General features: G+C 40.8%; 1 protein-coding gene across 5 annotated transcripts in view; it reads left to right on the plus strand.

Moving 5' to 3' along the window:
* Positions 1-18,054, plus strand: part of KLHL1 (kelch like family member 1) — a 142,386-nt gene extending 124,332 nt beyond the window's left edge. For 2 of the 5 annotated variants that reach the window (XM_033147989.1, XM_033147991.1), the window contains exons 9-11: positions 9,535-9,747; positions 14,103-14,277; positions 17,537-18,054. In XM_033147989.1, the coding sequence (XP_033003880.1) occupies positions 9,535-9,747; positions 14,103-14,277; positions 17,537-17,596 (448 nt within the window). In that variant the 3' untranslated portion in view covers positions 17,597-18,054. Of the gene's footprint in view, positions 1-9,534; positions 9,748-14,102; positions 14,278-17,536 lie in introns of those variants that run through there. The other 3 variants (XM_033147990.1, XM_033147992.1, XM_033147993.1) reach the window with 2 other exon arrangements.
* Positions 18,055-18,556: the final 502 nt, after the last annotated feature.

An 18,556-nucleotide genomic window follows, 5' to 3' on the forward strand; every position in this document is an offset into this window, starting at 1 on the left:
GTGAACATAGGTAAACTATTATGAGAGAGTATTCCTATTGTGAGACACATGCCATACAAGAATTTCCAGATTCCCTTGGTATTTATGGTATGAAGCTGATGAGAGGACCTCAAAATGCCATGCATTCATAAGACACAGTAGGAGGAGGAGAATACAGCTTCATTAACAACGAAACTTTAAATATACATTTAACTAGCTGAGAATTTATGAAGTACTTAGGACAATAAAAGCTTCCAAGTAAATAATTCTTTCACTGATCGGAGGTTTTGCATCCCAAATTGCTCAGTGCTTGGACTTTAAAATGCTCCACATTTCTATAAATTTTATTATTCTCTAGGCAGTGTACAACAGGCAACAAACTGTGAAAGAATTCTTATAAGAAACGCATTCAGTGTGTCAACATTGTTAGACTGCAATCAGAATAATTTTCTCAATGTGCACTTATATGGGGTGGAACCAATTATGTTTTATTTGCCCTGGAGCAAGCTTCCAAATGGATTTGGAATTTTAGTTACTGAAGACTTTACCATCACAATACTAAGTAGTCTTAAAGAAATTCCCACCCCCACCCCTGATTTCCATGTATAAACCTATCCTAAATGGCAGTCTGTAAGAAATTATGTCTCACAGTCGACATAAAAGAGTATTAATGCTCTGCGACAAACACTTAAGTTGAGAGTTGGTGCAATGTGTGTGTCTACACCATAAGTAAGCACCATTAGTGCATGCCTACTCCTAAGTAAGCCCCATTAATTTCTTTTTTTTTTAATAAGATTTTATTATTTTGCCATAAAACAAAACAAAACAAAAACAACATTAAACATACATAAACACAATAAAAACATAATACACAATCAACAATATAAAACACAACAATACCATACAGAAAAGAAAACTTATACAAACCTTACCAAATACCTATCTTTGTTTCTCAACTTGTTTTTTACTTCTTGGGGGGACTTCCCCTGGTCCCTCCTCTGTCTTCAAAAACTTATATACTCTTTAGGTAGCTTCATTTCTTTTCCCATTAACTTATACTCCATATCTTAATGCTCTTTAAATTTGTTTAAACCAATATATTTCTTAACTTGTATTCTATATCTTAAAACCTTCTTATGCAAATAGATCTATCACATCAAAAATTTCTTCTATACCATTATAACTAACCTTAGACTTCTAAAGCCGATTCTTCTATATATTTCTGCTCAAATATTCAAACATTCAGTTTAGCATATTTATATAAATAGTCCTTAAATTTCTTCCAATCTTGCGACACCTTCTCCTCCCTCTGGTCTCGGATTCTGGCGGTCAGGTCTGCGAGCTCCATATACTCCATCAGCTTCATCTGCCATTCTTCAATTGTCGGTATCTCTTCACCCTTCCAAGTTCTTGCCAATAGAATTCTAGCCGCTGTCGTGGCATACATAAAAAATACTCTATCCTGACTGGGTATCTCTTCATTGGTCATGCTCAAAAGAAATGCCTCTGGTTTCTTACAAAAGGTAATTTTCATTACCTTCTTAAGCTCATTATAAATCTTATCCCAGAAGGCCTTTACCCCTGAACACGACCACCACATATGATAAAAGGTACCTTTTGACGATTTACATTTCCAACACACATCCGACATTTTAGAATTCATTCTAGCTAACTTAACTGGTGTCAGATACCATCTATATATCATTTTCATTACATTTTCTCTTAAACTATTACATGCAGTAAAGTTTATACCTTTCTGCCACAATCTCTCCCAGTCATCCATCATAATATTATGACCCACATCTTTTGCCCAATCTATCATTGTTGATTTAACCAATTCATCTTTCGTATGCCACTCTAGCAACAAATTGTACATCTTGGAAAGGTTTTTAGAGTTCGATTCGATCAGTTCTGTTTCCAGTTTTGATTTTTCCACTTGAAAACCAATTTTTTTGTCTAGTTTAAATGTTTCTTTTTTTTTTTTTTTAAACATATTTATTGATTTTCCAACATATATTTCCAATTACCAAACAAATTACAATGCCAAATTAATTATACAATTCCAATTATAACAATTCCAATTATGCCAAATTTTTAACTTGTGAATTCCCCATGTCTCGGACTCCGGAGCGCTTTCTTATGATCTTTTCCAGTTGCTTCATAAAGTCAATATTTTCACAGCCTCTGATAAATGCCAGCAAGCAGACACTCTTATAGTAAATAATGTCTCTGTGTGGAAAAAGCCATCCTCTCCCAATATCGCATTTCGGCTGACGCCATCTTGAAAGTCTCTCATAAATCAAACTTGTAAATCAAACTGCGACACACCAATTTCTTCCCCTGTGAGCCGTCCCCACTCTTTTCCGGGAGGGCCAGACCCTCGTAAATTCCACTATCAATCGTCCATCAAATCCGGCTTCTCCCTTTGAAGTGGTGTACAGCTCCACAGGCTATCATCAGCACTCGGCAGTTAATTCTAGCTGCGTCACAGCCAGCCGAGGATCCTCCATTTCTGTTGAGTCAAGTCCAGATCAAGTTTCACCTCCACACAGTTTATTTTTGTAATTTCCATTCTAATTTCCATTCTGTCTTTAAAGTCCACTTGCCATTTGCCTGTGAAAGTGGATTTTCTAGGGGGAGGTTTCGCCCGTGTTAAGTAGATATTGAGGCAAAACAAACGGAGATTCCAGAGCTTACCCCCCCTTCTTTTCCCTCCTTCACATACCAATGTAAAGTCCGCGTCTTCTTCCAATCTTCATTCTTAATCACTCAGGGCTGCAGTTAGCAACATTCTTCCCACTCCTTTGTCCGAGACATGCCCAAAATCTTTAAACAAATTTATATATCCAATTAAAGGGAGCGTGCACGAACGGGGCCGGCTCCAGGAGCTGCATCTGAAAACGAGCCCTATGTGCCCAGACTCCCCCACCGGTCCCGAAGGACCCAAAGCGGGTTAAGGAGTACCGCGGGCAAAGGCAGCCCTCCCCGTCGTCCCGGGGAGGTGGGAGGCTGCTTACTCCCATCGCAGCCGCCAAATTAACTCGTGATAGATAGCAAAGATGTTAAAGTCCGCCATCCTCCCGCTGTGCACGCCGGGAACTAGTTTAAATGTTTCATGTACCTGGTGATATTGCAGCCAGTCAGGGACTTGACTTTTGACTTGATCGTAACTTTTCAACTTAAATGAGTCCCCTTCCTGCTGCAATATGTCCATATATCGTAACCAACTTGCAGACATATTTGGTCTCTTATAGGCCTTGGCCTCCACTGGTGATATCCATCTAGGAGTCTTTCTCTCCAATAAGTCTTTATACCTAATCCAGACCTGGTACAGAGATTTCCTAACTATGTGACTCTTAAAAGTTCTGTGGATTTTAACTTTGTCATACCAAAGGTATGCATGCCAACCAAACATGTTATCGTGTCCTTCCAAGTCCAACACATCTACATTCTCTAATTTAAACCAATCTTTCAACCAGCAAAAGGCCGCTGCTTCAAAATAAAGTCTTAAATCCGGCAGGGCAAAGCCTCCTCTCTCTTTAGAGTCTGTCAAAATCTTAAACTTAATTCTAGGCTTTTTGCCCTGCCATATAAACTTCGATAAGTCCCTTTGCCATATCTTAAAACAGTCCATTTTATCCAAAATTGGTATGGCTTGGAATAAAAACAGCATCCTTGGTAGAACATTCATTTTAATCGCTGCTATTCTTCCCATTAACGACAGTTTCAATCTTGTCCATATCTCCAGATCTTTCTTTATCTCTGTCCACAGTTTTTCGTAATTATCTTTGTACAGGTTCACGTTTTTTGCAGTGAGATTGATACCTAGATATTTTACAGATTTAACAAAATTGAGGCCTGTGCCATCTTGTAGTCTTTGTATCTGTTCTGCATTCATATTCTTACTTAGAACTTTGGTTTTCTGTTTATTTAATTTGAAGCCAGCTACACGTCCAAATTGTTCAATTAATTCCAAGGCTTTGGGGACACTGCTTTCCGGTTCTTGTAGGGATAGCATCAAATCATCTGCGAAGGCGCGTAGTTTGTATTCTTTCTCTCCCACCCTGATTCCTTTTATCTGTTTCTCTTTTCGTAACATATTTAAAAGGACCTCCAGGACCGTAATAAATAATAAAGGGGAGATAGGGCACCCTTGTCTTGTTCCTTTTTCAACTTCAATTTCCTCCGATATCACACCATTTACTATTATTTTTGCTCTTTGTTCTGTATAAATGGCTTTGATACCATTTAAAAATCTTTCTCCAACTCCCATCTTTTCCAAATTCTTTTTCATGAACATCCAAGATACCTTGTCAAAGGCTTTCTCCGCATCAATAAACAGTAGTGCTGCCTCTGTGTTTATGTTTCTTTCCAGTTTTTCTAAAATATCCACAATAATTCTTGTATTATTACTTATTTGTCTTCCTGGAAGGAAACCCGCTTGATCTTTGTGTATATAGTCTTTCAGCACTCTTTTAAATCTTGTAGCCATAACGTTTGCAAAAATTTTATAATCCACGTTCAGAAGGGAAATTGGACGATAATTTTTCATTAGCGTTCTGTCTGTATCTGGTTTTGGGATCAGTGTGATAAAGGCTTCTTTCCACGTCTCTGGTGCCCTGTCTCCTTCTAATATTTTGTTGCAGATTTCTTTCAAAGGCTGCGAAAGCCAATCTTTAAGAATCTTATAAAACTTTGCTGTTAGTCCATCTGGTCCTGGTGCCTTTCCTAGTTGCATGTTCTTAATTGCATCCTCAATCTCTTGGGTCGATATTGGGTGGTTGAGGGTTACTAGTTTATCCTCTGGGACTTTTTGCAGGCCATTTTGTTGCAAAAATCGGTCTATCTCTTCTTCTTTTATCCTCTCCTCCTTGTACAGTTGCTTGTAGAATTTTTGAAAACACTTTCTGATTTCCTCCGGGTTCTCCACTATTTTCCCATTTACTGCTAAATTGCCGATGACATTTGCTTTTTGTCTTTTCTTCAATTGCCAAGCTAGTAATTTTCCACATTTATTCGCAGATTCAAATGATCTTTGTTTCATCATTTTCAATTTCCATTCTATATCTTGGTTCATAATTTTAGCGTACTGGGATTGTAAGTATTTAATTTCCTTTTGAATTCTTAGAGATTTGGGATGTCCTCTTAACTCTTTTTCTTTAACTTTGATTAGTTTCAACAGTCTTTCCATTTCCGCATTTTGTAGCTTTTTCTTTTTTGCTTTTTCACTTATGAGGAATCCTCTCATTACCGCTTTACTTGCATCCCAGGCAGTTCTTTTTTCTACTTCCGAATTCCAATTGATTTGAAAATACTCCTTCATCTTTTTCGCAGCTCTTTCTACCAGCTTGGTATCTCTCATCAACGCGTCATCCATTCTCCATCTGAAAGAACCCTTGGAAACCATTTTGAGAGTTACCTGTACAGGGTTGTGATCCGAGTAAGTCTTTGGGCCGATTTCCGCTTTTTGTATTCTCGATGCCAATTCATTCGATGTCCAGATGTAGTCTATCCTCGACCATGACTGCTGAGATTCACTGAAGTAGGTTGCCTCAGTATCGGTGGGTTTTTTTAGCCTCCAAGCGTCTTCCAAGTTCAAATTATCCACCATTTCAAAAAAAGTCTTTGGTAGTTTCCCATCATTTGTTAATTTGGTTCTTTGGGATCTGTCCATTAATGTGGAAACTGCACCATTAAAGTCTCCAAGGCAAACTAATTTATAGTCCAAATAATCCAGCAGCAGATCATGTATTTTCTTATAAAAAGTTGACTTTCCATCATTTGGTGCATAAAGTCCCAGAATCAAGAATTTTTCGCCTTGTATTTTGATTTCGATTGCGATGTATCTCCCTTCTTCATCTTTAAATAGCTGTCTTGGGCTATATTTCTCCTTTGCATATATTACTACTCCTCTCTTTTTGACCTTGTCTGATGATATGAACTCTTGGCCTAGTTTTTTATTTTGTAATAATCTTCTATGTCGCCGAACTATGTGGGTCTCCTGTAAACATATAATATCCAAATTTTTCTTTTCCAATCCATGAAATACTCTGCGTCTCTTTGGTCTCTGATTCAATCCCCGAACATTCCATGTCATTAATTTAAACGCCATTTTCCTTTGTTTTAAGCTTCTCCTCCAGTTGCTTCCGCTTTCTTGCCTTCTTCTGGATCCTTAACGCTCGGTCCTGGTACCCCCGGCGGTGGGAGCAAGCCTGGAAGTCTGTACAAAAATGATGGATCAAGTGACGTACCTTTAAACTCTTCCAGATGTTTATCCAAGAATTTTTGCTTTTCAGCCGGGGATCTGATTCTTATCTTTTTTCCCTCAAACGTAAATGCAAGGCCTTCTGGAAATTCCCAACTGAAGGAGATGTTTCTTCTTCTTAATTCAGCAACCAAGTCGTTATAGGTAATTCTTTTGTCCAGGAAAAATCTGGGGATATCCTTATAAAAAATGACTTTGTTCTGCTGTACCACCAGGTTGTTTTTATAATGCAGATCCAGAAAGAAGTCCCTATCGTTTCTATCATGCAACACGACCAAACAGTCACTGACTGTTTTGGTACTTTTCTTCCCTCTGGATCCTCTAGGCCCAAATCTGAAGGCCTTCACTATGCGTGCTGAGACGTTCACTTCTTCCAATTGCCAATATGACGAAAATAGCTCCACAATATAGGCTTTCAGGTCTTCTCCTTCCAATTCTGGAAGACCTCTCAAACGGATGTTCCCCTCTCTCTGGTGGAGTTGAAGAAAGGCAAGAGATTCTTCTACAGTTCTCTGTCGTGTTCCAATTCTCTCTATATTCTCCAAGTCTATGTCGTCCAATTTCTGTTCCACTTTTTTATTTTTTCTTTGACCACTTTAAATTCCTCAGAATCCTTTTTCAAAGTTGTTACCTCCTGGGCTATTTTATTTATTTCATCTCTGTTCTTTCTTACATTCTCCTCAATTTGGCCGATTGATCTCTCCAGTGTATCGGTGGAATTTTTTATGTCAGCTTTTATATCAACTTGGAGTTTTTCTATTGCGGAGTTGACTGCAGCGTTAACTGATGTACTAATTGTATTAACTGAGGCCTGCGTTTGCTTCAACCCCTCAGTCACACTTTTAAGTCCTTCTGCTATTTCTGCTACACTTGCAGCTAATCTCTCCATTTGTTCCTGTAAAGTTAGGGAAACAGAGCCTTTTCTTTGTGCAGAGCTAGATGTTTTAGATCTAGTGCTCTCATGCATTTCCTGTGGGCTCTGCAATTGTAATCTCAAGGTCACTCCAGTTGCTGTAGTAACCGTCTCAGACATTCACAGCAGAAAGCCAACAGTCTTAAAAGTAAACACCAGGTGGCCAGCAGTTCACTTCTGAGAACAAAGAGACTGCTGAGCCAGGAGTCCCACACAAGTCCAATAGTCAAACTTCTAGGCACAGAATTCACAGTTTTAAAGTCCCAAACTATTTTGCAGTCAAAAAGAAATTGATTTTTAAGTAGCCCAAGTCAGTAACTATATTTCACTTGCAGTGTTACCACCAAGTCTCTATATTGAGATGTAACTGGCCACAAAGTATCTAAAATATCTCCACTGGTAAACAGTCACTGACACAGTAACAAAGGAAAAAAAATGGCAACAATTTACTGCAGCCCGCTTCCGACCCCGAATCCTAATCCAGAGGGCGAGCGGTGTCTTCTTTTGCCATATCTCCTGTTTTTAAGTCTTTAAACGTCCTTAAAACAACTTTTAATCCACTTTTAAAAAGTTTGGCAGAGTTCGCAAACTTTTCCGTTAGTCGCGGCTTTAATCTTTTAGCGCTACCAAGCTCCGGCAAACAGTTCAAAGGGAGCAGGCTTCCTTTTAAATTTTCTCTGTAAGCTATTTTTTTTCAAAGTTCCAAGTCAGTTCAAAAGTTTTACTTACAGAGTTTCTTTTGTGATTTCTAAGTAGGAAGTGTCGGGTGCTCGAGTCTGGCGGGATCGCTGCTTTGTCCTCCGAAGACGGCCACCTCTTCAGCCCCGTACCGGTACTCCGCTCGCCTGATTTTCCCCCTTACGAGGGTCAATCAGGAGCGGAGACGGCACGTCTGGGACCCACGAGGTAAACGGTCCACGGGACGCTCTTCCCGTGGTTTTAAGGGACCCGTGGCGCAGGCATGGTAATCCCTAGAGCCTTGCGGAGGACGGAGCCGTCGGACTCCCGTCCGCCATTGACCGGCACCAAACCGGAAGTCGTAAGCCCCATTAATTTCAATAATATGCTGGTGTTATCTTTGGCTGAGCTGGGCTTGTGAACTTAATGCCAGCTGAGCCTGAGATGCACTGTGTCCTAAACTGGTCACCCTAGCAGAGCTTACCATAGGATTGCCTCCCCTCCCCCCAGTGATGAATCAAGAAATTCCTGGTTTGCATCACCTCCAGGGCCGTAGCTAGGGGGCGGTGAGGTGGGCGCAAAATCAGCTAAAAATATGTCCGTAAATATCAAATATCCATTATTGCCTCATATGAAATGGTTTTAAATAGAGGGTGAATTGAATGGGTGGAGAGGGGGCGTTGGAGGAGAGGCAGAAAGAAGCGCTAATTTGTCTGTGGTTAGGGGGCGCAATCTGGACGGTTCTGCCACAGGCGCAAGATCACCTAGCTACGGTTCTGATCACCTCCACCACAAACTGAGGGAGGTGGCCTTAGGTAACCCGTTCCCTCTCAACCTCAGCCCCCACCCCATCTGCAACGCCACATCACTACTAATGCTGAACTGGTCATCTTATTACTCATGTACTGATTCTTATAGAGCTGAAAGGGCACAATCCGTCACAAGACGATGCTATTAAGAGGCTTGAGGAAACCCCAGAGTTTGTATGAGGGCAAAAAAATTAGAAATGGGTGTGTGAACCATCTGAGTGCAGTGGCTGACCTCCATTTTGGGCCTCCCAAAGCTTGAACTGTCACGGGGGCCCCTTCGCAACCAGCAATGAGGCCTTGGTAGCCCCTGTTCTCGTCTTTAGTGGAGTTGTTCCGTGACAGACCACCACACTTTTACAACATCTGTGCTAGTGACTTCGGGATTGTGGAAATATATACAAGAAGAAAATGAATCAAATTGAGTCACCCAACTCAAATTGGGTCTAGTAGCCCCAAAACCTTTAAGCAATGTTTTAAGTCGCTTCTGGGGCCCCTCTGGGATTAGGAGCCCTGAAGCTTAAGATCCATTAGTTTCACAGTAGACCCACCCCTGCGTGTAGATTGTAGATATTGGGGGGGGGGGGAAGGCACATGCTTCCTAATTTTGTTTCTATTACTGTACGTTATGCTTAGTGATTTGTATGTGGTTTACAGTGGTACCTCGAGTTAAGAACTTAATTCGTTCTGGAGGTCCGTTCTTAACCTGAAACTGTTCTTAACCTGAGGTACCACTTTAGCTAATGGGGCCTGCTGCTGCCGCCGTGCGATTTCTGTTCTCATCCTGAAGCAAAGGTCTTAACCCGAGGTAATATTTCTGGGTTAGCGGAGTCTGTAAGCTGAAGTGTCTGTAACCTGAAGCGTCTGTAACCCGAGGTACCACTGTATTTTAGGTTATATTCAGTTGGTGGTCGAGATGGAAGTTCTTGTTTGAGTTCTATGGAGTATTATGATCCCCACACAAACAAATGGAACATGTGTGCTCCAATGTGTAAAAGGAGAGGAGGCGTTGGGGTGGCTACCTGTGACGGTTTCCTCTACGCAGTCGGAGGCCATGACGCTCCTGCCTCTAACCACTGCTCCAGACTCCTGGACTATGTTGAAAGGTACCCATTCTGTATGTGTTTTTACGTAGTGATTCTGAATGCAAATTTGACTCTTCCCCTGCTCCCTTAAACATCCTTAGATCTATAAATATGTATTCCGTTGTCTTATTACTTGAATTTGTTAAAATAAACTTTTAAAAGAACAGCTAAAGGTTAATTGCAATAAGAATATATAAAGCTGAACATCGTTCTGAAATTGGTTATTCCCAAGTACAACCCATTTTTAAGCAAAGCTATCAATATTCCTTCCTCCTTAGCTCTCTCATGTTAATTTCGTCATTGGAAATATTTCTAAAATCTGTTCATGCCGATCACTAAATGACAGAGATGTGTCACTTTCGCAGAATAATTTGTGCTATGTGCTTCCAGTTAAAAATGCCTTGTCAGCTCTTTGTTCTTCTCTTTCAGAATTGATTTGAAACTGCCTTGTAATTAGACTATTGCTCTGAGAGCCAGTGTGGTGTAGTGGTTAAGAGCGGTAGACTCGTAATCTGGAGAACCGGGTTTGTGTCTCCCCTCCTCCACATGCAGCTGCTGGGTGACCTTGGGCTAGTCACACTTCTTTGAAGTCTCTCAGCCCCACTCACCTCACAGAGTGTTTGTTGTGGGGGAGGAAGGGAAAAGGAGAATGTTAGCCGCTTTGAGACTCCTTCGGGTAGTGAAAAGCGGGATATCAAATCCAAACTCTTCTTCTTCTTCTACCTATTTCGCTAACCCCATTCTCTGACATCTGGGGCATAGTTTTTGTTTTTAAAGACAGTGTGTTGCAAATATTGCATTAAATTAAGACTAAAGGGGGCATCGACCTTGAGACCATTGCACTCCTGTGGCTGACGGACATATTACAATCAGTATCAGCAAGTGCATGTTTTTATTTTCACACGCCTGAGGGAAATAAACCTTAATAGGGTGCTTTATGCAGGACTGTCATTTTCAACCACAAAGAAATCAAGGTGAAAACCTACAAAAACAAAATACAGTCCAAACAAGAATGCCACGTCTCTTTTTTTTTTTAACTAACCTTTTGTTTTGTTTTTCTAATATGCAAGTAGCAAGGGACTAATAAAATACTTGGAACTCCCCAAAACAGAACGTAAAAGATGCTAGTGTTTTAGTTCGAATGTTGCCTTCTTTTTTGCAATGCTGTTTCTTCTGCTAAAGAAATGGCTGCGTGCTTCATCTCTGTAATAACTTGATGTGCCCGAGGGTGAAGCAGGAGATATCATAAAGTTGCTGAATACAAAAAGGAATCAATTTGAATGACCAAGCTGAAGGCAAGCAGAAAGGCTTTTGAGCTTTCCACTTGTTAAAAGCCCTTACAATCCCCAGCATCATCTATAGTGAAATAATTGTTACGAAAGTCTAATAAAATAACTTCCCATTAATATTAATTTGAAATTGGAAAATATTGAGAGTTTTTATGACAGTGCTTAATCGTAAAAATGCCTAACGTTCCACATACAGAATGTTTTAACAAATGAAGTAACAAAAGAAATGCTCTAAGTGCTTTCACAGGAAACAATGGCACCCAATTAAATCCAATTTTCCAACTAATGGAGAATTAAAAGTAGAAGCTGTTTTGACAATCAGTATTTAATGTAAGCTGGCAATAGTCGAATATCTTCAACTTATTATTTATTTAGGAGATAAATCTTACTAAATAATAATATTTAACCCACTGGAGATGCTCACATTCTGTGCTACTTGATATTTGCATACTTCATACTTTTTTAAAAAAATGTCCTAAGCTGTCTCTAAGAACGAGTTCATATTGATGGGAACTCTGACCCGGTCATATAGCAAATTCAATATGCGTTTCCGAGCACAATTCAAAGTGTTGGTGCTGACCTTTAAAGTCCTAAACGGCCTCGGTCCTGTATACCTGAAGGAGCGTCTCCACCCCCATCATTCAGCTCGGACACTGAGATCCAGTGCCGAGGGCCTTCTGTCGGTTCCCTCACTGCGAGAAGCAAAGCTACAGGGAACCAGGCAGAGGGCCTTCTCGGTAGTGGCGCCCGCCCTGTGGAACACCCTCCCATCAGATGTCAAGGAGATAAACAACTACCTGAAATTCAGAAAATACCTGAAGGCAGCCCTTTTTAGGGAAGTTTTTAATGTGTGATATTTTTGTATCTGATTTTTGTTGGAAGCCGCCCAAAGTGGCTGGGGAAATCCAGCCAGATGGGCGGGGTACAAATAATAATAATAATAATAATAATAATAATAATAATAAGTAGTAGTAGTAGTAGTAGTAGTAGTACTACTATTACTATTATGCTTGATAGCCAACTGTGAAGTGAAGTGGGCATTTAATCACTCTATTCCTTACCCCAAATGGTTTGGAAATCAAGTTTCAAAGATTGTAAATGTTACCTCACCAGCAGAATCAACTTGCAGAATTCACCCATACAGGATATAGTGATGTGCACAAGCTTAGATGGCTTATTAAAAGAATTAGATAAATTCATGATGGATATGCTCATAAATGGTAAGCCACAATAGCTAAGTGGAACTCCGTGCACAGACTAGCATACCTCTGAATGCCATATTTTAGGAACAACAACAAGAGATTACGGTATTTTTGCATGCCATGCTTGTTGCAAGCTTTTAGAAGTCCCTGATTTTCTTCAATTGAAAGCAGAACCATGAGCTATCGGACCCAAATTGTCTGATCCAACAAGGAAATTACTATATTCATAGCTAAAATCTCATGGCTGCATGATGCAATTTGGTTTCTTAACATAACTGTAAACAGATTAGGCCAGTACCTGATTATCTAGGCTGAACTGAGCTTCCCTGGGGAAATGTGGAATGCATTTACAAATTTGTACATATCAGCCGTCTTGATATTTATAACCTACAATACTTTGAACCCATTGCTTGAAACCAATTTCTGATTACATTAAGATTGTAATTATGCATGTCATTTGAATAAGTGATAGGATTAGGTCCAATTTTTACCAGTCAGGCACAGATAGACACTGTCTGTCTACTGAAACTCTTGTAGACCTTTCTCCATGTGAGTTGCAAGAGTAAACTGAAATGGGGATTCTGAGTTCTAAAAGCCTTTACATAGAATTTGGAGCTACATACTAAGCTCTCGCACCTCGCTGAGATACCCCTGTTTGGTGAGCCAGCATTGCATGTTGGATAATCTGGTTCTGATGGAGCCTTGCTGTAATAATAATAATAATTAATAATAACAACAATAATAATTTATTATTTGTACCCCGCCCATCTGGCTGGGTCTCCCCAGCCACTCTGGGCGGCTTCCATCAAATATTAAAATACATTTAAAATATCACAGTTTAAAAACTTCCCTAAACAGGGCTGCCTTCAGGTATTTTCTGAATGTCAGGTAGTTGTTTATTCCACAGGGCGGGTGCCACTACCGAGAAGGCCCTCTGCCTGGTTCCCTGTAGCTTTGCTTCTCGCTGTGAGGGAACCGACAGAAGGCCCTCGGCGCTGGATCTCAGTGTCCTGGCTGAATGATGGAGGTGGAGATGCTCCTTCAGGTATACAGGACCGAGGCCATTTAGGGCTTTAAAGGTCAGCACCAACACTTTGCATTGTGCTCGGAAACGTACTGGGAGCCAATGTAGATCTCTCAGGACCGGTGTTATGTGGTCCCGGCGGCCAGTCACCAGTCTAGCTGCCGCGTTCTGGATTAATTGCAGTTTCCGGGTCACCTTCAAAGGTAGCCCCACATAGAGCGCATTGCAGTAGTCCAAGCGGGAGATAACCAGAGCATGCACCACTCTGGTGAGACAGTCTGCAGGTAGGTAGGGTCTCAGCCTGCGTACCAGATGGAGCTGGTAGACAGCCGCCCTGGACACAGAATTAACCTGCGCTTCCATGGACAGCTGTGAGTCCAAAATGACTCCCAGGCTGCGCACCTGGTCCTTCAGGGGCACAGTTACCCCATTCAGGACCAGGGAATCCTCCACACCCGCCCTCCTCCTGTCCCCCCAAAACAGTACTTCTGTCTTGTCAGGATTCTACCTCAATCTGTTAGCCGCCATCCATCCTCCAACCGCCTCCAGGCACAGGTAATGGATAGTAGGGGAGGAAGAACTTGATCAGACAGTGAACTAATAGGGCTGTTTGGGACTTAAGGTGTAGTACATAATAACTAGTCTTAAAAGCACTTGAATGGCCGAAAGGAACCTAGAGAAGATACCTTTGTGAATTCAGTATTTCTGGCATGACAGACCCCTCCCCCCCCCCTTGCTAAAGAGGTTGATTTTGGGAAGTACATGACGAATGAATGAACGAATAATTCTACTGATGTTGAATATGGGCTGGATTGCTAAATATGTTCTTTCATGAGATATACCTTCTCTTTCGTTGTGCAGGTATGACCCCAAAACTGATACTTGGACAATGGTAGCTCCACTGAGCATGCCCCGCGATGCTGTTGGAGTGTGTATCCTCGGTGATAAATTGTATGCTGTAGGTGGATATGACGGGCAGACATACCTGAACACCATGGAGTCATACGACCCCCAAACTAATGAATGGACACAGGTAGTTGTGTGGTTTTATGTTTTGTACAGCTTTCACAGGCGGCTTGTTGGAAACTAGTGGGCAGCGAGGATCCCCGCAGCTATGCAGTAATAACTGCTGTTTAGCTTTCTCTACTGTAAGAGTTCTCCGAAGAGAGTTAATACTGTTTTCTAGGAAACCAAGAAAAAGTTATATTAAAATGGCAGTATCTTGTTATCCATATAACCTTATTTGTCAGATCTCTCATTGGAATCCTTATTTCCTTTTTTTTGCTTTCACGTTAAACAATACTCGAGCGGGTTTGTTACAAGTCTCTTGTGTTTGTATTTGTGACGAGGGTGTCCCCCCTCCCCTATTTTATGTTTTGTGTACATAAGATAGTGTTTGTTTAAAAAGTACTTTCAATTAACTACAATTTATATAGCTTGTGGTGACTATTTTTCAAAGTTGTTGTTGCACTGAAACGGTATTTCAGTTTTATACCATGATCTAATCCATGTTTACTTGGAAGGAAGCCCCATTGATTAGAGTGGGACACCTTCCAAGTAAGTATGTTTTGCAGTTCTTGCCCTCCAAACATCCTAGCGAGGGAGGGTTATAATTTCTTCCTGGAAATTCAGTCTCGCAGACAGCAGACTGTCTGAAGCATCCCACTGAGTTTATGCTTGGCTTAATTGGCATTTGAAGCAATGCCTCCCAAGGTAGTTGTGGCATATATTTTGAAGCCAAGAGCCAGTGGCCTCCAAGCAAAGTACAATAGGAATGGGAAACAAGGGGGTGCCCTTGTGTTGTTCTTTCTGTTGTGGGCATTGCTGCATTGGGCAACAAAGCCCATGAGTAAGGATGCAGACTTTCAACAGAAAGGCAGAATAATATCCATCCAGTCTGTATCACCCTTAGAGACTTACTATTCGGCTTGAATTCACAGGAAGAGAAATATGTTACTATGGGAAGTGTTAGGACATTTTTTCTATATGGCAAATATGAATTCTAACAGATTAAAAATTGCTAGGCATTTGTGGCAAATTCAGAAGTGCCAGCTTTTCTGTTCCTACATGTCCCAAACCTTTATTAGAAACTTTATGAGTGTAGGATTACAGTATTTGGTAATTACAATTTTCATTTCAATACTATTTTATGTATGTTTGCAGGATGGTATTTAGTGCCAGTTCTGCTCAGAATAGACCCATTGACTTTAATAGACATGATTAAGGGAGCAATCCCATACACAAGAAACTGGCATGTATTAAACCAGCATAAAATTGCACCAGGTCCAAACCATGTTCAGCAGCATGGCTGCTGCTCTCTGCCTAAGCCTGGCAGATGGAACACGAGACTCTAAAATAGTGTTTTGTGCTGGGTCACCAAGCTGAATGGCCTTTGGATCCAGGCCATTCGTCCCACTCCCACCACGCCTCTTATCCAGGGATTATGCCAGTTTAACATCCACTGGGCTCAGCTCAGCTGGCTGGGTCCTGACTGAGCCAGGATGGAGGAGACAACTCTTTCTGTTAAAGGTAGCTCACTTAAAAGGCTTGAATCAGAAGACTGGAATTGATTACTTATATCGCTAACTCATGATCTGTCACATCAACTTGCCTGTCCATTTGTACATGCTGCAAGCTTTTAATGTGAGAAGGGGAATCTGCTAAAACAGGGGTTAGGAACCTTTGGCCCTCCAGATATTACTGGGGCTGATGGCAGCTGTAGTTCAGCAACATCTGGAAGGGCAAAGTCTCCCCACCACTGTGCTAAAAAGTCTTGTCTCTTTTCCATGTGTAAATGCTACAAATCTGGAGCCTACAGATTGTGATTTAGGATCGTAACATGTGGATGACAGTTTTTACTGCATATAAGAAGGGTGTGCCTCCGAGCTATTCTGCCTCACAAGAAAGGCAAGAGCACGTGGCCCATTTGTTAAAGTGCTATTTTGCATTTCTTGAAATGAAACCTCTTGCAGATAAATTATATAGCAGGAAGGAAAGTAATTCTGACCTGGAAAGTCAATGATTTAGCTTTTGGCTTTATATTTCATCATTCGCTTTATTCCCAAAATCATAGGAACAATTTCAGTAAGTATAAATGTCACAAGAATAGAAATGTGATACATGATATGCAATGAATGTAAACCAATATCTTTCACTATGCTCTAGAGGAAAAAAGTGGCAATTCCAGAGTTCCCCATAGTTGAAATTACTACTGCTTGTTGTAGTTTTCAGACACCAAGAATGCAAAGTACACGTTTTACTTGTGTCTTCATTTTATTTGTCAATTTGTTTTTAATGTGTCTAACTGTAGAGAACATTAAAATGTTGCTTATAAATGTAATGAAAACACATACAAATAAAACTTACTTTTTAGATATTTTTCAAGAAGCTAGCAAAAGAATTCTATTGATCTGCATTGAAGTCAATTTCCCCCTCTTGCAATTCTCTTAGTAATTTGGGAAGAGCCATCCCTTAAGCAAAACAGTGCCAAATTTTCTGGAGATCTTCCCAGAAGAATTTTCAATGGAGGGAGAATCAACCTTTCCCTATACAGTGGTGCCCCGCTAAACGAATGCCTCGCTAGACGAAAAACTCGCTAGACGAAGGCATTCGTCTAGCGGGAGGCTGCCCCGCTAGACGAAAATTTTTCGTCTTTTTTTTTCGTCTAGCGAAAGCGCGGCTGTCATTGCCGCTACACTAGACGAAAAACCCGCTTGACGAAAATTTTCGCAGAACGAATTATTTTCGTCTAGCGGGGCACCACTGTACCCTGTTACAATACAGAGAAACATGATCAGCAGAGTCTATATTGCTTGAGCTATTCACAAACACGCGTTCATTAACCAGGGTCTTGTTAAATCCATCTACTTACCAGTGCAGAAGGCAGCACATTTAAACAAGCAAGCATGAATGCTGTGGAATACTTGGAGACAGTTAATGTATACGTACATGTGTGAAGCTGTAACAGTTCCATAATTTAAAAGGTTATTAATGAGTAATGGAGAACAGGGTTTGTTAGCTGCAGTTTGCAGATACTGTAGATCTTTATGTTCCTCATAGCAGTTGTGGAGGTGAGGCACTAGGCCAGGGTCTTCAACTCCAGCACACAACTTCACCACCAATGCAATGCTTCCGTGCATAACAAGCAGGACGCAGCAATATTAGTTTCCCTGTATAAATGGTTTGTTGAATTACCAGTTGCTTGTTTTGACACCTCAGAAGTACATGCCATAAAACTGCAGCCTTTTCACTCCCAAATGTAAACTCTGAAGCTGATATTTGTTTCTTCTCTGCAGATGGCATCTCTGAACATCGGAAGAGCTGGGGCCTGTGTTGTAGTCATAAAGCAGCCGTGATTTTTGCCAGAGGTGGATTTTATTGACTTCTAGGTGGATTTTTTCTGTCAGAGAAACAAGAAACAAAACTTTGTTGAGCATAAGGATCAATAGATACACTCGGCACTCTGTTGACCACAACTTGAAGAAGTTTAAAATGGGGAGGAAAAATAATGAGGATTTGATGCCTTTTCCAGTCATTACACACTGCTCAGTGGCTGAACAAGGAAAAATCGACCCACCTGTTGTAGGAGCCCCACTATGAACACAAAAGGGGCAAGTCAAGTTCAGCTACTCCTCTACAGGCTGTGTGATGCAGACGTAGCAAACTAGCCAATGTCCAAGACCATCTCTTCAAAAGGACTGGAGCAGCTTAATGAATGGTTTTCATAGCACTAGACATTTTAACTCTGAAACCGTCATAGCACACTGTCACTTTTTAAACCATAGTTTTATTAAAAGAAAATGTAGGTAACTGATTTATTTTTCTGCCTCTCGTTCTCTCTCAAGGCCTTATCTTGAAATGGTTTACGCTCTCTGCCATTTACTCAGACAATAGACAAGAGAGAATAATGTTTCCTCCTAAAGTAATGAATGAAGGCTGGAAAGGTTTAGCTTCTTTCTTCATCAGAAATGATTCAACACTAACAACACATTGATTGTTTCTCTGATAATGGACTGTCCCCTCCCCACTAGAATTATGCATCATCTCTGAGATTGCACTGATGTGTTTGGGAAACATCTCGACACTGAGGGAAGACACAGCCTTTTGACCCAGTGGGGCTTTCCAAAAAAAAAAAGGAGATCCAAAGGAACACTCTCACAAATCTACCTTAACTTCTTATGGAAGCATGTGAATTCTTGTCTCTTTCAATGCTTTTACACGTTTCCTGCATGTGAGAAGCTTGTGGAAGACAGGCAAACGGCAGCTCATCGCATCATGCAAAGATAACATGCAGCAATTCTATGGCAATTCCATTG

This window comes from Lacerta agilis, chromosome 4 (genome assembly GCF_009819535.1).
Source record: "Lacerta agilis isolate rLacAgi1 chromosome 4, rLacAgi1.pri, whole genome shotgun sequence".
NCBI classification, from domain to species: domain Eukaryota; kingdom Metazoa; phylum Chordata; class Lepidosauria; order Squamata; family Lacertidae; genus Lacerta; species Lacerta agilis.